The sequence below is a fragment of the Equus caballus genome, chromosome 2 (genome assembly GCF_041296265.1).
Source record: "Equus caballus isolate H_3958 breed thoroughbred chromosome 2, TB-T2T, whole genome shotgun sequence".
Lineage (NCBI taxonomy): Eukaryota > Metazoa > Chordata > Mammalia > Perissodactyla > Equidae > Equus > Equus caballus.
Genome location: NC_091685.1, coordinates 36,262,996 through 36,288,775, shown reverse-complemented (window position 1 = coordinate 36,288,775; position 25,780 = coordinate 36,262,996). Strand labels below are relative to the sequence as shown.

General features: G+C 56.8%; 1 protein-coding gene and 1 long non-coding RNA gene across 4 annotated transcripts; both read right to left on the bottom strand.

The window, feature by feature from the left end:
• Positions 1-744: 744 nt before the first annotated feature.
• RCC2 (regulator of chromosome condensation 2) lies at positions 745-25,780 on the bottom strand. Of its 3 annotated transcripts, none has more exons than XM_023635650.2 (13): positions 25,565-25,780; positions 24,243-24,531; positions 18,654-18,747; positions 15,198-15,341; positions 12,157-12,288; positions 11,738-11,826; positions 10,442-10,556; positions 8,384-8,550; positions 7,048-7,228; positions 6,642-6,747; positions 5,677-5,749; positions 3,856-3,933; positions 745-3,113 (listed from the first exon to the last, which is right to left on the bottom strand). In XM_023635650.2, exons 2-13 carry the CDS (start codon positions 24,522-24,524, stop codon positions 3,009-3,011), a joined length of 1,566 nt encoding a protein of 521 aa, XP_023491418.1. In that variant the 5' UTR covers positions 24,525-24,531; positions 25,565-25,780; the 3' UTR covers positions 745-3,008. The 3 variants fall into 3 exon arrangements, with proteins under 3 accessions (XP_023491418.1, XP_070108689.1, XP_023491419.1); XM_070252588.1 differs by having other exon boundaries at positions 25,685-25,735; XM_023635651.2 differs by lacking the exon at positions 25,565-25,780 and adding an exon at positions 24,829-24,963.
• Positions 20,281-23,589, bottom strand: LOC138920945 (uncharacterized). Its single transcript, XR_011433029.1, has 3 exons — positions 23,363-23,589; positions 22,548-22,712; positions 20,281-20,400 (listed from the first exon to the last, which is right to left on the bottom strand). It is a non-coding gene; the product is annotated as an uncharacterized lncRNA (long non-coding RNA).

Here is a 25,780-nt window from a genome sequence, read left to right as displayed (position 1 = left end):
AGCAAAGGATTCTCAGGTTGGACAACCACTGCCGCCCCGACCCTGCCCCGCCCCGCCACGGACAGACAGGAAGCTCTAAGCAGCCAAGGCCCCTGGAAACCAGGAGGGCAGGTCTGATGACACCAGAGGGTCCACAAACGGTGACCAGGATTGGAGATGTCTGTGGCCATGTGTGGTGGCCCATGCAGAAGACGGCTCAGTGCAGAGCTCAGCCCAGTGAGCCTGGAGGAGCAGCGGCTGTCCACTCGGGCAGAGCAGTGACCGTCTGGCGGGTCTGAACACGGCTGGCCTCCTGGCGCCCCCTGGTGGGCAGCTGGCCACACTGCCTGTAAGGGCCGGTGCTGGCCTGCAGGGTCCCAGCTGGGACCAGGGCTTCAGTGGCAACAGGGCTCCCTTTTGAAGAGCGGGAAGGAGAATGTTTCTGGGTGCCACTGTTTTGGTGCTTTCCAGGCCTGCTCTCATTTCATCCTCTCAAAGCCCCACTGTGATGAACGGGAAAAAGTGAGTTGGGCAAGTGAGATGCTGCCGCCTCCCCAGGGTCAAATGTTTCAAGGGACAGAGTTGGGAGCTCCACTCGCCGCCACCCCCAGCACGGCTTAAGCCTAGAAGCTGAAAGACCCCCGGCCCGGCCCCCGGGGCCCATTTGCGTGAGCTTCCACTCGGGCGGGAAGGAGATGAAAAAGCAGAGCCACCGTGTTCCTGGTCCCGATCGACCCAAACAGAAGCACGAAAGCCGAGACAGAGTAAACAACGATGTCATTTATTTAAAATGTTTACTCCAAGAAATATATATATAAAAAAAAAATAAGACAATTACAGCACTAAACCAGGCACCTTCGACCAAATCACAGCCTCTCCTTGGGCTCCCCTTCACTCTAAGCCTCTTCTTCCTGAGCTGGAAGACATGTCAGATGCCCGAGGGGTCAGCACAAAGCACACGCCCAGCCCGTGTCACCGTCCCTTTCTCTCAGAGTGCAGGCCGCAGCCCAATTCCTGGTTCTAAAGGATTTTCTCTACCAGGAAGTGCACTGTAAAACTCTAGGCCAGAAGGAGTGATCGTGGGCGAGGGGCAGGCTCCCCAGGCAGGTCCATCCCTTTCCTGCGCCAGTCCCTGGCAAGGGTTCCAGGAGGAGCTGGCAGTGGGCTTCAGACTAGAGCACGGAGGATGGAGCCCCGCGCAGCCAGGGCAGCTCCTGCAAAGGCCAGGAGCCGGGCCACAGCTCCCTCAGCCCCCTCGGTGACCGCACAACCCAAGGGAAGCTGTGCGGGCACGTGCACCTGAGCTGCGTTCCAGGACAGAGACCTGACCGGGGAAACTGATGGGTTCCACACATGGAAGCTTGAGTCAGAGATGGTGGTTGGGGGGTGATTTGGACAAATTAGGTTCGTTTAACAGAAGCTCTGGAGTTGCAGAAGCTTCTCCCCTGGACTATTGACGAACGCAGGACAGGAGCAATGAGCATAAGGTCAGACTAACTCTTAGAAAGATGCAGGCCAGTCTCCTTACTCGAGGCCTCGGGACTGGCCAGGACAGATACTGTTCCACACCGGGCAAAGGCAGAGCCACCATAAGGACTGACGGGGGGACGAGTAGGGAAAAAAGCAACAACGACTAGATCATTTTTGGCATTTTAACATCGAGACAATGACAAGTGGTAACAATAGCAAAGCAAAAGAATAAAAATAAAAAAGACCAGTATTTAACTTTCCCATCCACCCAAGTCTCACACTGAATTCTATCCCCGTCTCCCCCATAAGCACCACTGAACTAAAAGATCTATTTTAAAGCACCCAAACCAGTCCAGACCCTCTCAAAACCAAGAGCCCCAGCCAGAGCTGTCGCCTCTTTTGGGTCCAAGTGAGAGGAGGGTTCCGGGAAAGGCACCTCGTAACTCACGCAGGGCAGCGCCATGCCAGCGGCGAGCTCGGCGGGGACCGGGGCGACATCGCGGCATCCGCGCCGACACTTGGGCAAGGGGGACTTCTTCAGGAACCCCTCCTATTTGGTACCACAGCCAAGCAAACGTGACTAGAGAGCTGCGTGAGCAGAACAGGAGGCCGCGTCCAGGATAGACCGGGCCCTTCCGGGAGGACCCAGCCGGTGGGGGAGCAAAGATAAGCACAGGCGACAGAGGCAGGTCCCCGGGGGCTGGCCCTTCCTTGCAAGGACTCCAAGATGCACTTCTTACTGCTGGCTGACCAATCTCTAATGGCGAGTGCTGGCAAGGTGGGCCTGGCTCATGGCAGGAGCCTTAAAGCCAGGTCCTGAACCAGATGCACTGTCCCCACGTCTGCCACCCCGAATCCCCACTGATTCCACGATCACCTGATTTCCATTTGGACTTCTTTTACAGCTAAAGTAAATACAAATGGCTAAACACAGACCCCGGAGCCCCCACCAGGGGGGAACCGTAGATTCCATTAATGCCGCAGCCGGAAGGCGGCGGGGGCTGCCGAGGAGCCAGGGGAGAATCAGCACACACACCAGCCTCAGTCAGGCGACAAGAAAAGCGGGTGGGAAGTGACCCAGACGCTCCCACAGCACACGCACGATTCTGGCTAGAGACCGACCACCAGGGACCATCTGCCTGGATGCTGCCGGTCCCAGAAAGGACGTTTTTTCTGAGTAAATGGTGACTCCTCTCCAGGCAGCACCCACTCGGATCACAATGCTAATAAGTATAACTGGAAAGGGGGGTTTTGAGAAAAAGGGGAAAAAAACAACTTAAAAAACCTACATTGCTCAAAGTTTCTGCCTCTTTTGTAGGAATGGTAAGTCAACTATGAGCAAATACTTTAATTAAACATTAAGAGAAAAAAAAACACTTTGGAAAGCATACAGAAAAGGTAGTTGACGTTGGATCACTGATGAAACGGAACCTCAGGGAGGCTAACGCAAATGCACCTTCGATCAGCTTCCGCTCTTCCCGCTTCCTCCTTCGACCTCCCGTCCCAGTGCACACGGAATGACAGCTGCCGCGAGGGTGAGTTGGAGGAGATGCGGAGAATCAGAGGGTCCGCGGGTTATACTCTGGCAGTTTCTTGATCTTCTCCTTCTCGGTCTCGCTTTCGTCTCTCGCTATCACCAAGGAGTGCGAGTAGCCCATGGCGACCTGGGGGAGCGAAGAGCGCTGGGTGTGCAAGGACGCCCCGTGCCAGCTGCTCGCTGAGTCTAGAGCAGACGAGCGCAAGGCCGACACTAGTCAGCTGGGCTGGCAGACGGGGTCAGCAGGGAGGCCTGCTGAAAAGTGCATGAAACCCTTGCTGAAGGCCACCCGTGTCCACGGACCCGTCACAAGCCCGTCCTGGCTGCCACGGGGAGACGAGGCAGAGGGTAGCCTACCGGGCAGGCTTCAACACCGCCGTCGGGGGGACTGGCGGGGACCCGGGACCTGGCTCCCTGCCCCCTCCGCCTCTCTGGAGCGCAGGCGCCACGTGTGAGGGCGCGAGCCCCATCTGCACCTCAGCAGACAACGGCTGGCAGCTGGTGGACGGAGCAGCAGGGGCCTCGCCTGCCATCTGCCCCATGGCCTGGCGGTGCGTAGTCGAGTGAGGGTACGAGGCAGACATGAGTGGTGCACCCCCGAGCCGACTGCCCTGTGACTGGACTGTGGCCAGTGTCATCCAGGGTGCAAATGGCCACCGAGCCCGCCCAGCAGGCCTTGAAGCTTTCTCCTGCTCGTGGCCATGACCCACCAGAAAACTCTGGTGTAAGGTGGCAGGGAAGCTGCTCAAGAAGATGTCACACACGACTCGAATGGGCCCCCGAGACCAGAGGCAGGACGAGCGAGGTGTGCTTCAGCACGTGCCCCGCTCCCAGCACCTCCAGCCCTCCCGGCGCACGGCCTCACTCACCTGCTCCGTGAAAACGCCGTCCAGCGTCTTCACCTCTTGAGCTGCCGTGGAAGACTTGGGCTTGTGGTCCCCATAGCCCTGGGGGGCAAACAGAGGGGGCGCTCAGAACCGGGGGCCCTGTGGCACAGTGCGCACGGGGGACGAGGGCGACATTCCTGGGCTTCCGTGACCCAGGAGCAGAGCTAACGACTGCCTGTGACGAGCCTGTCGTTCTCGCAGGAGGGCCAGGCCGCCAGCAATTCAACCCCAAGCAGGCTGCCGACGAAGCACTAGTCCTCAACTGGAGGGAGCCCGGGACGCCACAGCGTAACCTGTGGGGACCTATGTGACGACGGGTACCTCTTACAGAGTGTCACTGATGAGGCGACACCATCGTGGGCACAGGAAGAAATGGCAGCTGCAGCCCTTCAGGGCTACAAGGTCACAAAGGACAGTGGCCGTCGACGTCCCTGCCCGGTGGTCTGGAGACCAAGTAACCACCATCCACTGTTAGTAGTGACTCTGGGACACCAGAGTCCCCACCAGAAGCGGAACGGACTGGTCAAGGACTGCTTAGCGGAGTCCTGTGCAAAGGCGTGGGGACGGGCAAGTGAGGCCGCCGGAGCCCTCGGCTCAGCTCAGGAGCCCCCAGGGCGGGCGATGAAGGGCCTCCTCCAGCTTCCCCTGCCACCAGGCCCACCTCCAGCTTCCCAGTGAATGTCCTCCAATTCCTCGCCCCCAAGAGGCTGCCCCTAAAGTCCCCCTCATTCCACTCTAGTTTCAAAATTGGTATTCACAGTCTATTTCTGATGGGCCCTAAACACCATCTGTCCTTATCTAAGGACAATCCACAAAAGCTGGGCCAGGTTCTCAGGCTCTTTCCAGGTTCCACGTGGGGCCTCCCTGAGTGTGCGCATGTGGGGCTCCCTCTGAAGCCTCTAGACCGGCTGTGCGCAGGGCACCAGGCAAAGGCACCTTCAGCCCCCGAGTCCTGGCGATGGCTCACGGGATCAAGCCCTTCCTTCTCTCTCCACCAACCCCATCAGCTCCCACCCACGAGAGAAAGAAAGACGGAAGGGAAACGGACAGCTTCTCTCAGAAAGTAACGGAAACAGCCAGGCTGAGGACCACGTCACAACCAGGACGGCAGACCGTCAGCACGCGCCGAGCTGCTCTTCCTGAGGAAGAAATTAGAAGTGCAGGGCTCATCAAGCACCAGGCCCTGAGAATCAGCCCTTTGGCTGGAGAAGATCTAAGTACGAGGGAGAAATCGAGGGCCGTCACTGCTAACCACTCAACTGAGATTAAGGGCAGACACACAGGCCAACTTGATTTAGGAAAAACTTGACTTAAGACGACTATCCCCCAGTGACCTCAGAAGCAGGCAGGATGGCGCAGTGGTCTGCGCAGTGCGAGTGGCTAGGCTGCTGACTGAGCCAACACAGGCCTGGGAAACAGGAGCCTGGATGCGCACTCACACCACCGCCACCAGGTTTAAAACAACATGCTCTTCCTGTGGCTTTAAACCCTCCTGGGGAGGGGGAAGAGGAGCAACCATCCCCCTTCCTAGCACCCGTGTAACCACGACAACAGTTTGCAAACAGAGAGAAATCAGATCAGAAGCGTCCAATTTCTCTGTTTTACGATGCAGACAGAAAAGACATGCACAATTACTTGACGAGCACAGAAACGTCTTTGAAAGCTGATGTGACCCAAAGATTAGGGAACACTGCAGACCTCAGTGCAACAAGGGACAGACGAAAGACACTCACTGAGCCTATCTTTGGGAGCAGCAACAGAGCCCGGATCGGGGCTACCCCCACCACACAGGCGCCCGCTTACCAGCTCCCCGAAGGTCGGCGACGGGCCCCAGCTGATGGTGCTCTCGTCCGCAGCCACGAGGATGCTGCTCTTCCTGCAAACAGGCAGAGGCTGTCGCGGTGTCCACACCCCAGCCCCGTCCCTCACCCAGCCGCCACGGACGCTTCCTGTGGGCTACCGGCTCCAGAGCGCGGTGCCACTACGAGCTTTAAAACCGAGTACGTCCCATCGAAAGCTCCATGACACTCTCGTTTCCAAGTAACACAACACAGGGCCAGCAGGCTCCTCCTGAACCCCAAGGCTCATCCCGTGCAGGGCCAAACTGCAGAGCCCTCCATGCCAGCAACCACAGGGCCCTAGACCTCGCTGCCCTGCCCCAACCCGGGTTCTACGGCTCTTGGGCGGGAGTGTCATTTTTGGGTGAACACGCACAGCGGGAAAAGAAGAGACCAAATCAGAATGAAGTGAGAGCTCGCAGCAGAGGGTGGAAGCTGACGCTCACCTGGACAACGGCTGGAGACTTCAGCAGACTGAAGCCACACTGTGCGCCCGCCACACTGTGCACCCACCACACTATGCCCCCCACAACCTGGCGGTTGATTAATATAATCAAACTCCTCACCAAGAAGTGCTAGATAGCTCAATAGGTGTCCTCAAAATAAACTGAAAATCACTGATTTGACGATGATTTCTTCTTCCCAATGTGTCGGAGTAACTAAAATTTCCTAATTATAATTTTGAACCTGCAATGAGCAGAGCACACCAAGCCTTTGAAGAATAAAACCCCTCAATGACTTGCTTTTGGTGAAGGCAGGGGAACGAGCCGTCCTGTCCAGGCTCTGCCAAGCCCGCCTGCCTGAGCACAGTGCTTCCCCTCCTGGCTCCAACTCAGGGCACCTGACGCCCAGACTGAGCGCCCGGGGCCCTCTCAAGAGGAGAGGCAGCTCCAGGTGCCTCCAACACACCCAGGCGACACTGCCACGTACCCACAAGCCAGGCTCCGGATTCTCCAGCCACAGAGGTCCTGCACGGCCTTCGGGTACATGGTAGATTCACGAGATGTGTTCGTGGCCCCCCAGAAAAACAGACCACCTGGGGACAGACAAACATGTTCCCACTGAGAGCAGACGTCTCAAGAGCCAAATTCTCATCTTCAGCAACAGCAAGGAGAGGAGACGGGACGGGGGCCCGAGCAAGGCGCTGGGCACGTGACCACAAAGGATCCTTCTGTTCAAAAGAGCCCAGGGACGTCAATGAAATCGAGGTTCCTGGTCCTGGAACAGGACAGTGGTGATGTGGCCCCCACGAGAGCACTCATCTGCCAGGGAGGGAAAGACTCTGACTAGGTTCTGGACACGTTCCTCCCGAGGCCCAGACAGGGAAAGCACTAACCCACTTCGCTGACTGCAAAGGAGCAGGTGTAGCCGGCGTAGATCTGGGATGCCCCACGCCCAGGAAAGTCGAACAGCTTCACCAGGCGGGGTACCATCTCGTCCTTCTGCTCGGCGTGGCCCAGCCGGCCGTAGCCACCGAAGCCCCAGGAGAAGACGCGCTTCTGGGAGTCCAGCACCAGCTGTGGGGACAGAGAGGACTCAGGGCTGGACCCACTGAGGGACAGAGAGGACTCGGGGCAGGACCTGCTGAGAGGAAAGGCCGACACGCCCCAGGTGCTGCTTTAATGACCACCCCATACACACAGGTGACCTCCCTCTGGTCACTGGTGACGTGAGCACATCGACGTTAACAACTTAAAATCTACCTTCCTGAGCTAGCCCTGATGGCCTAGGGGTTCCAGGTCAGCATGTTCCATTTACAGGGCCGGGGTTTGGTTCCCAGTCACGGAACCACATCACTCATCTGTCAGTAGCCACGCTGTGGCAGTGGCTCACGTAGAAGAACTAGAAGGACCCACAACTAGAATATACAACTACGTACTAGGGCTTCGAGGAGGCAAACAAAAAAAAAAAAAAAGAGGAAGAGTGACGACAGATATTAACTCAGGGCAAATCTTTCCCACCAAAAAGAAAAAATCTTCAGGATCCCTTTGACGTCTAATGTGTGAACCGTGTGACTGGAGAACCACGAATACAATCTGACAGAAGAGGCCTAAATGAGATCTAGCCTCCCCTGGCCAGTGTACGAAGGCCGGTCTGTTTCTAGACTCGAAGGGCTGGAATCCTGGGCCCAAGTCACTGTGAATGGGACAGGGAAGAAGATTCCAGGAAGGAGCTATACCCGAGGCCCCTCAGCCAGTCGACCGCACGCCAGGACAGCAGTGCGGCCTCCAGACCCCCAGCCCCGTTCTCTTTCAACAGATGAGAGAGGCAGGTTTACCCACAGACGTCCTCGGGCAAAATATCCACAGAAAGATAAAAAGATGTACATATAGAAACTTCACTGCTGTTTATCAAGTAACCTTTAAGGAAACCACCTTCATGATTAAAACCTATTCCACTCCCCCAGTACGGGAGATTGTCTGGAGACCCAGAAAGATGGCCACGACATTGTTAGACAAAAACAAAAGCAGAAAAATGCTTACTGCATCACCCTAACCCAAAACCCCTGTCCCTTCACTGTCTGCAGAAGTGATGGCGAGCTGCTTAAACGCCAGGCCCGAGGAGGCCAGGTGTGCAGGGCCACGTGGGCTCAGGTGCTGGCAAGGAGCGCAGATGCCCCTTCCACTGAGGGGACGCTCAGGAGGTGAGAAAGTCAGGCAGTGGGGCCATACCGTGTGGTTGGCGCCGCAGGCCACGTCTCGGACGACCACGTTTGGGACGGGCAGGATCTGCCCATCTTTCGTCTTCTCGATGAAGATGGCCACGCGCCGGGGCACCAGCTCGCAGTCGTACTCTATCCGCTGCGCCCGGGCAATGAACTTCCCGTCCGAGTTGTGCCCTGCAGCGACAGAGCCAGCCGTCAGCAGCAGCTGCAGCTCGGAGCACGCGTCCCAACCTGGCCAGCCGGGCCTCACCAGGACACTTTTGTCAACCAAGGCAGCACTGTCCAGTCTGAGACACAACTTATTAGTGACTCATGAATTCGATTTTGTGGCCTGAAACTAGTTATTTTAAAAAAATGAATAGAACCGAATGAGAAGGCTGTTATTTCGTGAAAACTCTTATGTGTGGCTCCACATTTGGAGCTATTTCTTACTGCGGGCTGCAGTCCAAAAAGCTGGAAGCTACTGATCCTAAAGGGATGTTCTATAAGGTAGTCCGTGCTCCTACCTCGGGGGGCCTCAAAGAACGCCTGGATGGGCCAGGAAAAGTTCAACGTACGATTACGGACGTGCGTTCTTATGGGTTACACGTAACCTAAGTCTATCGTTCCAGTTGCTGAAACACTGGTCAGCGGCACATTCTCGTCTCCACCTTGCCTGGCCCAGTCAACGCGCTGAGAGAGCAGGGCGAGCGTGTGCTGGTGACACACTTCTCCGAGGTCACACCCGTGCCCTCATTCGGCAAGGGATCTCCTCTGGATTTGGACAGTGAGACTGAAAAGAGGTTTTAAGGCAAGCTGGCAAGTTAAGAATTACCCGGTTCTATAGATAAAAATCAAGCCGAGTTCTCAAACTGCCTCTAAATGAGTGTAAACTAAGCCAGTGAGACTCTGCATGAAGTGCCTAGATGCTGACTGGTCCACACAACCGCTAAGCGTCAGCCGTGATCATCGTCACCAGATCGCTTAATTTCCCTGAAGGAAAATCAACCTGCTACGACGAGCGGTTTGTTTGCAGATCTGGGGCAGCCACAGGCAGCAGGGGAGCTGCACAGGTCCGGAAGCAGACCAGGAGCACACTTCCGGTGCTCTGCCCCGGGGCTGGGCTGCGCCAGGCCTGTGGCCATGGAAACGGTTTCTCCGACAGCCTCCGGCAACTCCCTGGCAACCAGCAGTGAATGTGCGTAAGGGGCTGTGCTCTTCCTCACTTCGGACTCGCGGTATATTTAGTTTCACAAAGTCACTGTTCCCCAATGTCTAAGGCCAGTGAGAGGCTGCTCATTCTATTTATAGTCTCCCATCTGCCTGCGTTTAATGACGAGACCCAGCAACCCAGATCCGGGGGTGCGGTAGATCCGGAGTGGCATGCAGCAAGGAGCCAGCAGAGGGCACCCACTCCTCACCTCCTACTCGGAAGGGGCTGGCGTGGCGGGGAGGCGCCAGGAGGGGAAAAAAACACTTTGGTGTCAGATGGGAAAAGAAAATGGAGCCCTTGTAAAATGAGGATGGAGAGACACTTTCCACTGCCTGAGAACTGCTTTCTGAATCTCTTTTCTACTCAACGACACGTAAGTAAACGTGTTTCCGGAAGAGGACATTCTGTTTAGGGATGCGGGGCAGGGAGGTATGGCAGTCCCTTCGATACGTGGTGGCTCCTCACGCGTCTGCCTGATGACCACCCACGCCAGGGCGTTCAGAACACCTTCATCTTGTGTCATTTTCTCAATTTCAATAAAGGCAAATCTTTAAGTACAAAACTAAAAAAAGGTGGTTGATTTTTCCTTCGTTTACAACTTGGAAACCCTTTTATATATATAAACGAATTCTCAAATCAGGAAAAAGAACCTTTTGTCAGAATTGAGCCCCGACTTTCTCATTAAGGCAAGTCACTGTAATGTGCTCCGTGTCTGAGTTATGACATGCTGTTTCACTAAATGTGAGAGCCACTTAATGGATCAAGGCCATTATCTGCGATCAGTTACCCACGTCTCACACGCGTGTGCAGCCCCACACTGACTTCTGGCTCTAAACACACGAATAAGAGAGCTTTTAAAACATCCTTCCATACCCAGCTGCCCGTATTCAGGGCACCCGAAGGAATAGAGGTTCCCCTTGCAGTCCATTATCATACTGAATTCAGCCCCACAGGCCATTTTGGTAATTGGCTGGCCGTTGTACATTATCTGAAAAGGAAAGACAGTACATTTTCAGAATTTTTTTTAAAAAGATTGATAAAAAGTCTACCTCTCTGCAGGTTGGTATGAAAGTAGTACTCGGTTACAAAGGAAATTTAATGGACTCAACCATTCTGAAGGCAAAAGCTCAGAGCACATGTAAACACACACCCTCACGGGCCCCACCTTCCAGCACGGAGCCAGGGTCAGAGACAGGCCAACAGCACCCAGGTCTCAGTGCCCCTCAAAACGCCCATGCTGCGCCCCGCAAATCCTGGAGCCCAGCGAATGCTGGACTCAAGCGACCAGTGTGGGCACGAGGGCGACAGAAGACAAACCAGCCACGCTTAACCCCAAATCTCACCTCTGTCACTAGTGTTGCCATCAGCCCCAAATTTAAAAAGAAAAGCCTGCATAAGCATTCTTGCCAACCCGCCAAACGAACTGTTTTACATTCTCCTTACTGCTAGAGATACTTGATTTATTAAGTCTTAATTGAAGGTGTGAATAAGAAATAAAGCGGTTCAAAATTCGGAAGTTAAAAGGAAGACAGCAAAAGCCCTGAGTAATTTACTGTGGGATGTGGAAACAAATCTAACTTAGAAAACTCGCTGCTGCCCACCGACGGGCCCAGCACGAGCAGCGTTCCACTGCACAGCGGAGGCCGGCCACACGGGACGCCTCAAGGCCTTCCAACCACAGACAAGCCGGGCCACTGTCTCTGTCTGAGACCAAGAAACGGAGTCCCTCCCTCCACCATCTAAACCACTAAACAGACACTTATCAGCATCCTGCTGCCTCATGTCAGCAGCTCCTTCTGTAGGTTAATCCTGCTCCCCAACTTCGTCTTCAGTCTCTCTAGAACAAGGACCATGACCCATCTGTGTTCTGAGACCTGGAGGGCGACTTCACGACAGGGTCAAAACTCAGAGTGTCTGCAGATAAAGACTAACCACATTCGGAACATTCATCCCTTTCTTGGAAATAAAACAGGCTTACAACAAGGTTTCTACAACAAATTATTGCACAGAGAAAACGTGTTTCCAAGATGCTCTTCAACTGTGACCACACACTGAGCCTGTTCCACTCAAGCACACAGACACCCTTTTTGACAAGGGATCAGCTAACCCAAACAAGAGGGGGCAAGCCACAACCCCACCCCCGGAATCAGCCCCGAGGCTGGGTGGCACCTGTGCGGGGCTCGGGACCGCGTCCGTCTGGTTGCCGAGGCCCAGCTGCCCCATCTTGTTCTCTCCAAACGCAAACACGGAGCCCGTTTCTGGAAGGAAAGACGGACGTTACAAACGGGAAAGAACTGCTGAGAGTTTTGAGTTAGATTTGAAATCAAAGGTACCAAAATAATAAAAACAGCTCATTTGTCAGGAAAAATGCACGAGACAGCATTCCAAAAGGTGGTGGAGCAGAAGCTGAGTGTGCAGAGAAACCAAGGCACTGGCCGGCCTCCGCGGCCCACAGGTGAGGCTCCCAGCAACCGAAGGAAGCCACTCACCTGGGCTCTCGGGGGCATCTTTCTGATTGTGACCAAAGCCACAGGGCAACTCCACCCCGGCGCCCGAGGTGGACCAGCTGGCCTCTTGCCCTTCCTTACCTGTCAAGGCCAGGGTGTGGTTCCGCCCACAGGCCGCAGACACAATCACTTCGTGGCTGAGACCCTCAATGAGTCTGGGGGCTTCAACCCTCTTGGTGTCGCCATGTCCCAGCTGCCCCTTCTCATTTCGACCTGCAGACCAAGAGCAAGATCAATTGGGGGGGGAGGGACACTCCTGAACCAGGCAAAGCTGGGACCCTAGAAGGTGCCTCCCAACTCAAGAGCCGAGAAGAGGTGGCAGCAAGCTCCGGCTTCTCAGTCGAGGGCCAGCCACTGGAGGGCTGCCTGAGTGGGCTCGGGTGATGGGAGGACATGCAGTGCTGGCCCCAGAGACGTCTCCACAGACACCCGCCTGCCACTCCTCCTGACCCTCTTTTCTGGGGCAGCAGCAGGGACCCAAGTGAGCGCTTTCCGCAGCTCTGCCACCCAGGGAAACGGAAGAAACGCTCAGTGAGGCCTGGTGTCACACCAAGCAGTCAAGCTCATGGAACGCAGCTCTCACTTCTCACCTACCCGCCAGACAATTCCCTCGTTCCCTTCACTCCGAAAGGTGTTTTAAGACAGTAACCATTTCTGACACCTGCCTTACAGGAGTTTCATTACCTCAGTGTTCTGGGCATCTACCGTGGACCATTTGGTTTCTCCCCATCATTCCTCTTCCTTTCATCTACCCTGCAAATGGTGCTCACAGAACAGTGCCAACCCCACCTCCCACGGAGCACCCTCCACAGGACCCTCAGCCACGTGAATCCTGGCAACAGAACAGGGACACACCTGCTCTGGACATCAGCCCTCCCAGCTGACGGGGCCACCGTCACCTCTGGAGCTGTGCAGGCTGCAGAGTCGGGAGCAGGAACACCTGATGTGGCCAACCCCTGCCACTGAGCCCTCTGCCACGCACAGGCCCTCTGGCAAAGCCCTTCAGCTCCCAAGCAGCCATGGCGAGTTGGGTGGGCCAGGAGGGTGGACGCCCGAGTCCTACCTAGTTTCTAACACAGGCCACAGCAGTTCCAAAGAAACAACTCAATGGGCCACTCCCAGGTCCCTCTAGCTGAGACAAGAACCACACTTGTGACCCAACACTTTGGGAGATTTGGGGAGATTTTACAGGGCCAAAGTCAGGGCGATTTCCCAGAGGGGGTGGGTGCAGAGGGGCTGGTTTCGCCCGTCCCAACGATGAACTTTTGATCTTTTGGTCACGAGAAACGCGGACAGCAGAGCCCCAAAGAGCACCAATCGTCCTGGAGGGGGCTTGAGGAGGAAGTGAACTGGCCATTTACATGAGGAAAACCGTCCTGGGACCAGCGAGGCGATTACGGCCCTCAGGCAGGAGGGGCAGACGCAGCTGCTAATGGGAGCTGCCCAAGTTCAGTGCGAAAGGCACTTTAAACACAGAACGAGCCCTGGGCGCAGGTTTCGGCCACACGAGAGGCCCGTGCGCTGGCAGGTGCAGGCCCGTCGGGAGTAGTGCGCTGTAGCACGGACGCTGCCTTCAGAGGGACTAACAGTGGGCTCGTGACATCCTCACTGGCACGTCACTTCCTGGGGCATCAAGTCTGCTCACCGGGACACACACATTTGCTCTGGGGCTTGGTTAGGTGCCGAGCCTTCAGAAGCTCTCCCAGGCCTGAGAAGCAACACAGGGCCATTTTTAGCAGCACCACTGTAAGTGAAATTCAGGAAAGAGATCAGAAATAAGCTACGTGAAGTCGGGCCCTCGACACAGGCTGCTGGGCTCGGTGCTGGAAGTGTGCGTGGACGCTGCTTGGGGGGACACACCTCTCTGCCAACAGGAGAAAATGAACACGATGGCAATGTCAGCAAGAGACTATAAAGTATAAATGTGGGCCAGCCACACTTGTTAGCTTATTTTCAACAGAATTACAAAATTAGCAGAGTGCAGCGAAGACAACAGATGTTAATATATTTGGGCTTTGGTACAGCAGCTCATGAAACTGCAAAAATGGCTTAAACAGACTGAAATAAAAATGCAGTCACATGGGCGAAAAAGTAGCCAAAGGACCAGAAACAAAGGGCGGGACAAGTGCCAACAGACCCAGCCGGAAGGAGAGTCCAGGAGCCTCCAGAGGGCATGGGGTAAACTGAGGCTCAGTCATCACCTAGATTGATGACGTGGGAGAGGACAGGGGCAGAAGGCAAGGAAGGCTCTGCAGAGGACAGGGGGACGGCCAGAAGGGAGGCTCCAAGGGAAGCACAGGGAGCCCTCCCAGGTGCCCGGGCAAGGGAGTCCAGCAGCGAGAAAACAGATCAACTCGGGAAGGGTCAAGTCGACTCTTTGGCACGTTATAAGAACAAAGAGACCACATGTGACGAGCCACGGAACTGGCAGACCTGTGTGACCCCCAGAAACAGAGGGGCAGGACTGCAGAGACACAGGGCTGTCATGACACAGCTGTTATGGGCTGGGAGCGTTTCACGTGGCAAGAGCAGAGCTGACATCACACTGTGCCGCAGAGCGAGCAGCAGGCATGTCTGCCTGAAGGACGGCATACCCAAAGCAGGAATTCAATTCTAGGCACCTCGATATCGGAAAGATCCACATTCAGTCAGAATGTTCAGGAAAAGGTTGCTTAAAAAAGAGAATTCAGGGCCGGACCAGTGGCGCAGCAGTTAAGTGCACACGTTCCGCTTTAGCGGCCCAGGGTTTGCCGGTTCAGATTCCGAGTGTGGACATGGCACCGCTTGGCAAGCCATGCTGTGGTAGGCGTCCCATGTAGAAAGTAGAGGAAGATGGACACAGATGTGAGCTCAGGGCCAGTCTTCCTCAGCAAAAAGAGGAGGATTGGCAGCAGTTAGCTCAGGGCTAATCTTCCTCAAAAAAAAAATAATGCAAAGAATGAGGGGGTATGTACAGACCAAAAAATAGCAGAAAAGTGGAGGAAGGCAATGTGTTCATAGGGCACAGGCAAGACTAGCTGGGGATTCGAGAGAGGGGATGGGGGCTGCAGGTAACGGTGCCTGAGCAGATGGAGGACGTCACTCCCGGGGTCGGGGGGGGGGGAGGTGAGCCCAGCGCTTACCCCAGCTCCACAGCTTCCCTTCTGTGGTGATGAGGAGGCTGTGGGCAGCACACGAACCAGACACCACCGTCCGCACCCGGACCCCCGATAGGCACCCGTATCTGTGGGGCCCCCACAAGTTCTGACCGAGGTTGCGGTAAGCAGCTGCAAAGAGAACAAGAAAGCAAATCAAACACCCATCCAGTGGTGCAGGCAAAATTGAGAGCACCCCCAAAAACATCATTAGCCACCAAGGGTCCACGCCCTTATGTCCAACTACAGGGGCTCCCCGGGGGGCCACACCGGCCTGGTATCAGGAAAAAGTGCCCAAGGAGAAAGTGTGCACCTCAGACCAACTGCCCTGGAGCCAATGCAGACCTAGCCAGTGACCAGTCGATGCCAATGCTGCTCCTCCTGTCTCTGGCCCTGACCCACGGGGACCTCGGACCCTCATGCAATGCTACTGAGCGTGCCCACATGCGAGTGGCCAGAAGGCCAGGCGCTCTCCCTCCCGCAGGCCTGTTGGGGGAGGGGCCAGCTCATGAAAGCTGGCAAGGGACCCAGGTGTCGGCCACAAGGCTCTTCTGGAGCTGACTGAGCGTCCCCCTCCTCCACAAGACCCCTCCCTCCCCGCACATCCACCAGCATCAGCACACTCCCCTCCCTCACTCCTCCCACCGTTGGGGTCCTCCTTTCTCAGGGGCCCACTGTGTTGGCCAGGTCATGACCCCTTGCCTTTGCCCCTGTATTCGCTCCCCCAGAATGTTCCCCTCACCTGCTCCCTGCTTGTTCTTCAAAATTCAGGCCAAGCACCCCCTCCTCTGGGAAGCCCTCCCTGCCCATCCCCCTTTTAATTCGTTGATCCCTGCACCCTGTGAGTCCTACCACAGCACTGACCCTACCAGCTCCTGTGCCTGCCTTCCCACTGTCCTAGCACCTGAGGGCCCTGGCTCCTTCTGGCCAGAGGGCGTCACAAATGCGGCCTGGTCCTGGTGCTTAGTAAGCACTCTGTAACTAAGTACTGCATAACTAAGTACTCCATAACTAAGCACTCCATAATGTTAGAGTGTTAGAGGCAGCATGGGAGAGAAGAACAGGCGCCTCCTTCAAAGTCTCCACTTCACCCATTCGTGGACAGGGCATGGCCAATTTTTTGCTTAATATTTTCAACCTGGGCTCTCAAGGACAGAAACACGAGCACGTTTCTAGGCCTGTGGTGACGATTATGAAACGCCAGCCACGGCCACATCAATTGTGCAGGGTTGACCTGGATGTAGGAACGGAGGAAGAGGCTGCTTTCTCCATCAATTAGCCGGCTCCAGGGAAAGGACCTGACAGTGCCCAGCGTCAGTCCCCAGCCAGCCCACCCCGCCAGCAGGGGGCGCCAGGCGCACCCCCTCATTTAGTTACGGGGCCGCCAGGCAGAGGGCAGAGGCGCAACCTCCCCCACGACTCAGGATTGCAGGTCAGGTCTCTCAGCAGCACCCCCGAGCTGCTCCCCCTGAGGACACCCCTCTGCTACCAAAAAGAGGAAAAACAAAAATGTCCCGGGGAGAGAGCAAACCCAAACTGAGAGCCCTCACAGGTGACGCCACGGTCTGTCTACCAAGAAGGGAAAGGCAGGCGGCGTGGTCGACCCGCATCGCCTCTGAGCACCACGTGGTGCAGGGCACCCCAGGAGTGCACGGTGCCATGGGGACCCAGCTGACTGCACCTTCCCTGCAGCGGTTCCACGAATGCCAGCGCCCAGGGCGCCATCGGCTCGGGAGAGGGTTCCCCGCCTCCCAGAACCCTGTCCCATGGACCCTAGGAAAGCAGATGCCAGCAGCAGCCCTGGGCTTCTCGGCCAGGCTGGTGGCCATCAACTCCTGGGGCCAGTCCTGCTTGGAGAGGGAGCACACATCGCTCCCTCCCACGTCCCCCTGAATTTATAAAATCCACAGTAACATGCATCCAAGAGCCACAGGCCCCCGGCGCACTGGGGGAAGGCAGACTTCAAGGATGGGAAGAGACTGGAGGGCGAGGGTGGCAGGGGAAATCGTCCTTCTCCTCATGTTCGGCACCAGTAGGAAAACAAATCCCCCACTTTATGTCTCCTGGCACCAGCAAGGGGGCCTAAAGACAGTTACAAATACTTTAAAAACATACAAAATTTTCATTTGGAGGGAGAAAATGAGGGCAGTGAGGTGGGAAGGGAAGACAAGGCACTCCTACGTGAGCCCAAGTAGGGCAAAAGTCACTGTTTTTAACCTACGAGGCGGCTCCCCACTTTCTGCAGCTCCGGGGTGGTGGGGAGCTGAGCTGACACTGGGTCGGCCCAGCCGAGCAGCTCCACCCGCCCCGCACCCCAGGAGGCACCCCAGGCTCTGACGCCTGCTCTCCTCTGGAACTTACTTCCCCTCCCCGGGCCTGAGTGTCTGTCACTGCGCGGCGGCCACTCATTTGAAGAGCAGCTTTGAGAACCGATGTAACACACACACACACACACACACACACACACACACACACACACACACACACACACACACACACACACACACACACACGGCTGGGCAGACTCCTCTCATGGGGGGGCGGGGGCTCCAGGTGATGCCAGCTGCCAGGCAAGCGGCAGACTCAGGCCCCGATGGCTGGGTCCTGAAGGCGGGGCACCTTGCACAACAGAAGACAATGGCTCGGACCCATTTCTAACTCAGCTGGACTGAGCGGTGCCGAAACTCCTGCTGTTCTCATGGATAAGATGATCCCCACCTCCTGCCTTGAGGCACGAGGAGTGTCAGTGTGCAAATATTTGTTCGCTGGGCAATGCTGGAAAGCACTTTGGCAATCTTTCCAAATGAAATTAAGATGCCATAAAATGTGGCGCCGTGCCAGCCTCACATCTCTTGGACGGGCCAGTATCCTCCTGAGCAAAGACACCAGCTTTCTAAAAGCACCTGGGGACAGAAAGTTACTTCATAGGACTTCTTGGCTCCCCCCACCCCAGACTGTTACTTGCTCTGTCAAACCAGTTCCTGCACAATTTGGCAGCTTGCAAAGAACTGTGGACTGTTCCGAAATGCCTAACAGTCTGACATCTGGTATGTGACAAATGTCTAGGACATTCTGACATCCCACAGGACCCGTCTCTTCATTTTAATGAAAATAGGTGACATGAGAAGGAAGATGGGAAGAAGGTGTCAGTATTCCTTTGAGGCTACTATTTATATTTTTTCTGTTCCATCTTAATGGCATTGGTCTTTTAAAGACAGAATTGTGAAGTGAGAGACTCGCATAAGACCAGAGTTCAAATCCGGCTCCATCACTAGAGTCGCTGTGTGGCCTCAGGCACGTCATCTGGCCTCTCTGAACACTTCTCTAATGAAGAGAACACCTACCTGGTGGGCAGCCACCAGACTGACACTGGCCCCCAGTGCACACACAGGAAGCACCCAATCCACAGTAGCATCTTACGTTTCCAGGAACAGTTTCTCATACCTTGTTGCTTAGGCACTTCTTTCCGACCAATCAAGTCCCAGTTGGTGGCCCCAAAAATCAAAAGCTGCCCTTTGCACTTAGACCCTTCAAGTTTCTACAGAGACAGAGAGAGGGAAAAAGAATTAGCTTGCAATGCTGCTTCCAGCTTTCCACGTCTGTCCAATGACAGCAAGAAACAAAAGAAAAACGACTCATTCATGGCGCTTTCACCCGGCACCCACCCAGAGGCCAGCGGCCCAGGGCATCGCCGCCGCATCAGCCCACCTCCCAAACCTGCCCCCCAGCTCAGCTGTGATGCCCGGGCTTGTCTTTATCCTTTGACTTCTCTTTAAAATATCTCTCGCAAATCACTATAGAATAAGCCGCCAGCATTGTCCATGCTCTGCAGACTGCCTGCACAGGGACAGCAGGAGGCCTGTGGGCCACACACAGGTGTCACACCAGCTGTCCGTGGGGCCCAGCGACAATTTCCCACCGCATGCACGCTGCCCCGACGGACTTGAAGCCTTAGGAGCTGCGTCGTCCCTGCTCAGACTTCTGCCCAACCTCCCTCCATGTGCGGCCCGCGGGCCAAGCCCATCCAGGGGACTTCAGCGCACCGAGGTCAACCCCCTACCCGAGGGAGGGAGGCATGGGAGCGCGAGGCTTTGGCAGGGTGGGCGGGTCTGCTCCGGGCAGCCTCCGATGGGCTCATCCTCACTGCTGGCCCTGGAGCCAGGGACCAGGGGTGAAGGGAACAAGGGAACTCCCTGGGGCCGGCCCGTGCAAACGAGCGGCCGCAGTCCCCAGCCAAGACTTGTCACTCCTCACCCTCAGTTTCTCAACACAGAAGGTCACTAGGGCCACACACTCTCAGACCGGCAACAGGGATACGTGCCACTTAAAACAGCCACTGGCCAATTCTGGTGGCGCTCGTCATAAAACAGTCTCAGCATTCTGCTTTATGTCTGAAATGCCCAAGCAGACTTTGGAAAGTAGACTTTTAGTCAAGGATTCAATTCTGAACCACCTACTCGGTTCCAGTCAGGCAAGGGACGTAGTAACTTCCCGTTCTGCTTTCACCCTTTCCATCATCATCCCAAGACATTAAAAGGAAAGGAAGAGGTTTCCTTCTGTTTACAGAATTGTTCTTGGAAGAAAAAAAGGCCAAACAGCTCCAGATCCAGGCACGCTAACCTCTGCGCGGTGACTGCCTGGCGGGACCTGGGGGCACTGTTAGCATGACCACGTCTTCCCGATGCAGGAGTCCATGTCTTAGGGAACGCTGCCCGGCCCAGGGCCGCCAGCCCAGGCACGCCTGCAGAGTAGGGCCCGTAACACTCGCCTGCTCGGCCACGTTCACGTGGCTGGAAGATGGTCCATCTACAGGACTCATCCCGCAGTCAGAAGCAAGGGGAAACAAACCCGCCAGGAAAGGAGGCTGGCTCTGCCACACTTCAATTATTCAGAGAATGACCTTAATCAGAGGGTACTCCTACCCCGCAGCACCCAGACTCGGATTACTTGAAAGGGAGCCTGGTTTCCCCTGGTTATCTCCCTTTCTTTAACTGGCGGCCCTGGCTGGAACATTCTATAGGTCTACTGCAGAAGGAGAACAGCCATCAGTGAGTGAGTTCTGTCGAGTTACCCACGGAAAGAGCAGCCCTGGGTCTCTGCCCGCATCACCAACTAGCTCTCCACTGTCCCTCAGGTCCACGTGCAGGCGGCAGCACAGACTCAGGCAGGAACTAAGGCACTGTGGGATGAGCTGCCAGGCCAGAGAACACAGGGAAAAAGATCCTGGAAAGCCTGTAACTCGGCCGGGGCATCACCCCTGCCCTGGCAGACCCCCTCCTGAGCCCCCCAGGCAGGCAGAGGGCTCTCAACCACTCCACATGAGATGTATTCACGACAGCGACAGGTGCCCGTGCTGCTGGCTCCTGCAGGACTTGCAGCTCCACCAGACTGCCAGACCTTGCTGCAACCACCCTGGGCAGGCGCAGGGTTTCCCTTGTGACCTGGAGACGTCAGCATTTGCACGGGTGGTCAAGCAAGGGCTTGTGGATACTGGCCCATCAAGCCAGCTAAGCATTTACATAAAAATCCAGACATAACCTTTGAGATATAAGGTGCTGGCAGAAATGAGTCTACGCCAGCGACAGTGGTCTGACTGCCATGCAAGGCACTGAGTGTTGTCTTACTTAGGTTTGTATGTCCTGGGCCCTATTTCCTCACGCTTCCGATGGAGATACCTGACTGCATTTCAGTGCTGTTATCTACACAATTGCTTGCTGTAGGCCACTTACCCTTGTTTCTTTATCATTAAATTTGTCCCTCCATCTTACATAAAATAAGGAAGAGAACTAACACAGCTTAAATCACAGCCCATGTCCCTCTTTGTCACAGGCCTGAACTGCCATTGGGTAGGAGACCCCCCAGTGCCTGCTGGGTCCATCCAGGACTCCAGTGACGGCTGTCAGGACTGAGAGCTGGAGGTGATGGGACCCTCCAAGGTGTGATCCACCTTCACTGATGGGCCGAGACTGTGTCTGGATAAACTCGGTGTCTGTAACATCGCATGTGTCTAAAGGCCACGTGGAGAGGCTGGGAAAACAGTGAGTGAATTTCATTTCACCTGCTGCCTCCTGACAGCCCGGTCACGTAAGCTGGGCCGGGATGAATGGCCACGGCAGAAAAAAGCACTGAGCTTCTTCAATCAACAAAATGGGGTTTCTGCTCCAAAGCCATTTTTGAATTATTGCCCAAGTGCAAGGAGCATGTTTCTGAGGCCGCGAGTCAACCTTTTAACACACATCCATTTAGAAGGCTGCTACTCTCGGCGAGGGAAGACGGGTCAGAGAAACGCCAGCAGAAACAAATTCCCTCGTGGGCTATCAACTGAAACAGACTGCAAGCTCGGCTTTCAGTGGTATTTACTTGGTCTTTTCAGATGGGAGCGATCTGTCTCAGGTCCACAAAACCTCAGCAACCTAACACTGAGAAAGCTACAAAGACCCGGACAGTGTACGACACTCCCCTATTTTCTCGGATTCAGCCAAGGCCGCCTGCTGTATCTTCAGGGTTAGGAAGTTTCCAGGGAATGCCGGCTGCAGCAACCCCCAACAAGCATCAAATGCTCACCCCTCACAACTACATATAAACCTGAGGTCTTTAGAGAGAGCATTTTCCGAGACTGAAATCATAAGAGTGTTTTATAAAAACACACATCTCTTACTCAAGGCCACTTCGCCCCTCGACCACACAAGTCTCTGGGGTTTGCCTTCCACAAGCCCAGTGTCTGCAGGTCTGAGTGAAAGAAAGGCAACATGGTTTCAGACGATTCCTGGCAGCTGCTCTCACACAACCACCTTCAGGCAGCCGGGAACAGTGGCGAGGCTTGCAAAACTCTCACTAAAAAGCTCCCTTCTAAAACAAGCTGGGGGTTGCCGTTGGCCTGTGGCAGCAGACAGGATCCCCAGAGCTGCTGAACCGGTGGAGACCCTGCGCCTCCCCTGGAGCCCAGGAACCTGGGGCCAGGGATGCGGGGCAGAAGGCCCACCAAGGACCAGGGGCAGTGCCCACCTAGGCCTGTAGAAGGCAATGGGGCAGCATGGGCCCAGCCTTGACACTGGACCAAACTCGACGATGCTAATAAGAACTTAAAACTTGGGGTGTGCACTTTCCTCGAAGCAGGAAAGAGCATCATCTGTTGACCCTGTCTCCTGGACGCGCTGAGCCGAGGAGGGCGTGCTGACCAGGCCAAAGGAAGCTGCTTGACGGGCCTTCCTGTTTTTTAAGGGGCAGGGGAAAGGGAAGTCTGTATACCCACATATATGTACCCCAGGAATTGAAGGGAGAAGTGACTTGTAAACATAAAACAAATGTCAACTGCGATGGACTGCTGTGCCTACTCACAGAGAGCACGGGAATCTCCTAGTAAGACGAAGAAAGGTGCCATTTCCATCAGACAAGCCAGCTGCGCGCTGTGCTATGGAGAGCCTGGTGTCCCTTGGGCCCTCTCTCTCCCCGGGTATCCCTTTTTAGGTACATTTCAGCATCGGAGTGAGACTCTTCTACTTCCTGACAACAAAACACATCCTAACAGTCGGACTGGAAACAACTGAGAACCCACAGCAGAGGCAGAGCCCCCCCTTTCAGTTTTCTCTCCTAACACCCGTGCTTGGGGGCAAGTGTGGGAGTCTGGCGTGGAGGATGAGCCGCGCTAAAGCACATAGTTCCCGTGCTCCAGTTTCTCAATACTGCAGCCATTTCCCTGCCACCGGCCTGGTCGCGACCCTAAGGAAGACGTTCCAGGCACACGGGCTCTCCTCCGCCATCTAACACGTCGACCCCATCGCTGGGAGCGCAGGAATAAAGCATTTTCGCACCAAGGTGCAGAGGCGTTGAGGCCGTCGCCGGAGAAAGCCTGAGCCCTGTGATCCGGGGTTGGGCCCTCAAACGGATGAGGAGCTGTGCCCGCTTCCTCATCTATAAAGTGGATGCAGAAACGCATCGCTTTAACCATTTACACGCTGCCTGCGCTCCACTAGGCGAAAGCACGCCGTCCTGTTAACCCTTCCACCCCCACCGCGGAGAGGAAAGGACCTCTCCAGAAGGCCAGACTCTGGACCCTGCACCAAAGCTCTCTCTTCTGGGCTGATGAGAACCTGGGGACACACGTCCCACACTAAGCCCGCGGGTTCTGAGGCTCACAGACCCCAGGGTGAGACCTCCGGCTCCGCAGGGTTTTGCGGGCACATGAGTCGGTCACGATCTTCGCTGAGGTTTGAAGGCCCAAGTCTCAGGAGCAAATTCAAGCCCATTCGGACCAGGAGGGATGCTTCCTCCTCGGGGGGGCCCGCACGGAGCGCATCCCGAGCACCCGCGCCCTCGGACCACAGCGGAGAACAAAGCCCAAGCCCCTCTCCGCCGGGGGCGGCCCGACCTCCGGGGAGGTGGGGGGGCCCTCGGAGCATGCGCCCTCGCCCCCGCCCCGGCGCCGGCCGCCCCCGCCTCCCCAGCGGCGCGAGACGGTGCAGGGCCACACGGGGCATGCGCGGCGGCCGCCAGGCCCCGCCCCCCCGGAGCGCCGGAGCCGAGGCGGCGGGAACCTCAAAGCCCCGGCGCAAACCGCCGCGCCCCGCCGCGCGCCGGCCGCCCCCTCCCCGCGGCGCCCGCGCGACCGGCGGCCGCGGGGGGACCAAGGGGCGGCCGGGGGCACGCGGCGCCACCTCTGCGCCCGGCGCGCGCGCCCGCTCCTCCGGCACGAGACAACTTGCAAAGTCTCCTTCCCGGGGCGGGGGAGGGGCGGCGGAGGGATCGGCTCGAGCGGCGCTGGGGGCGGGGCCATGACCCCCTCGCGCGGGCTCCGGCCGCCCCTCCCCAGGCGGGCCCGGGGCGCGCGCCCCAACCGCCAACGGCCGCGCGGGGGGCAGCGGCGGCGGCGGCGGCAGCGAGGTCGGGTAGGCCGCGGCCCGCGCCCGCCCCCGGCCCGCGCCCTTTTGTTGCGCGGCGGCGGCGGCGATGATTCAGCCCGCGGCCTGCGCCCGCCCCGCCGCCCCCGGCCGGGACCCGCCGCGGCCCGCGCCCCCTCCCCGGCCCCGCACTCACCACGCGCTCCTTGGTGTGCTCGGGCTCGGTGATGACCACGGCCGCGCCGCCCGCCTTGGGGGCCGCCGGCCGCGCCGCGCGCTTGCCCCCGCCGGGGGCCCCGTCGAGCTCCAGGCCGTCCTCGTCGCCGCTGCTGCCGCCGCCGCTGCTGCTGCTGCAGCGCTCGGGCCGCTCGCGCTTCCTGCCGGCCGGGCCGCCGCGCTTCCTGGGCCCGGCGCGGGCCGTGCCGTTGCCCGAGCTCGGCTCCTCCCAGGCCGCCGCCGCCGCCTTCTTCCTGGGCATGGTCGCGCTGGAGGAGACACGGGGCAGCGGCGCACAATGGACGGGTTATAAACTGCGCGGGGGGAGGGGAGCCAGCCGAGCCACCGGCCTCCACTTCCTCCCTTGCCCTCCCCAAAGTGGCGGCCGCGGGGTGGGCGGAGAGGGGGCGAGCCGGGAGGAAATCGCGCCCCTCCCGGGCCCCGGCGCGCCTCCTCCGGGGAATCCCGCACGGGTGCCCGGGTCCCTGACCGCCATCCGCTCAGGGAAAGGAAAAAAAATGGAGACCTCCCCCCACCCGGCCCATGCTCAAGTTAGGTTTGCCTACATCGTATCACATTTGCAGCCTGGTCCCCAAAAAAGTAAAGGGGAAAAGAAAAGAGCCTCCGGTCCTCCAGGTTCTAACGAGAGAAGGCTTCGGGACACTTCAAAGATCCTCCTTTGGCACCCTGGTGATGGAGGAGCTCCCCCCTCCCCGGCCGCCCCACCTGCTGCTTTTGTCTCCGCGGCCCCCTCCCCAAGCCCACTTAAATGCACTTCTCTCCGAGCCCCCAATTCCCCCCCAGCCTGGGGGTTCCGACTTCGGGCTCTAATTAGCCGAATCCCTCGGGATGGGCTGCCCCCGCCGTGGGGGGGAAGGGGGCAATAAAGCCGGCCCCCAACCCCAAACACCTGCTGGCACAGACAGGAAAAAATAAAAACTTTAATGGTGCCCAACTCTCTGCCGGCCCCTCCCCGAACGTGGGGCCCGGCGATTCTTCCGATCCGGGGCTGCAAAGTGCCCGGCTCCGCCGCTACTTTCCCCCGGTCCCTGCGCTTTCGCCTGTCTGCTTTTTTTTTTTTTTTTTATTGATTTTGAACAATAGGATCTCTGTCTGTCTCCGATTAAACCACGTGGATCCGCCTTCCTTCCCCTTTTTATTCATTCAGTCCCCCAACCCCCCTTCCCCAGGTTTTTTTTTTTTTTTACCTTTTCTCCTCAAGGGAAAAAAAAAAGGAAAAAAAAAAAAACTTTCCCAGACCCCGCAAACTGATCATTGTCGATTTTGATTTTCAGCCCCTACCTGGTTGGAGTGATGAGAAACCGGAGAGAAAAAGGAAAAGGAGCAACTAAAAGACGAACCGAAGGGCTTTTTTTTTTTTTTTTCTCCTCCCGGCCCAGACGAGGGCTCCAGCCCACTCACCAGATACACTTAAAATGTAAATACGAGCTTCCAGAACAAATGCTACAACACAAAACAGAAACACATGTGCGGCCGGGCGGCAAGCGAGCGCGCGGC

Excerpts from the sequence above, each read along its gene's own strand:
- RCC2 (XM_023635650.2), bottom strand. The coding sequence starts at position 24,524 with ATGCCCAGGAAGAAGGCGGCGGCGGCGGCCTGGGAGGAGCCGAGCTCG. Across the intron at positions 18,748-24,242 it reads AGCACACCAAGGAGCGCGTG|AAACTTGAAGGGTCTAAGTG; the intron begins GTGAGTGCGGGG and ends CTGTCTCTGTAG. Across the intron at positions 7,229-8,383 it reads CCTGCGGCGCCAACCACACG|CTGGTGCTGGACTCCCAGAA; the intron begins GTATGGCCCCAC and ends CTGTCCCCACAG.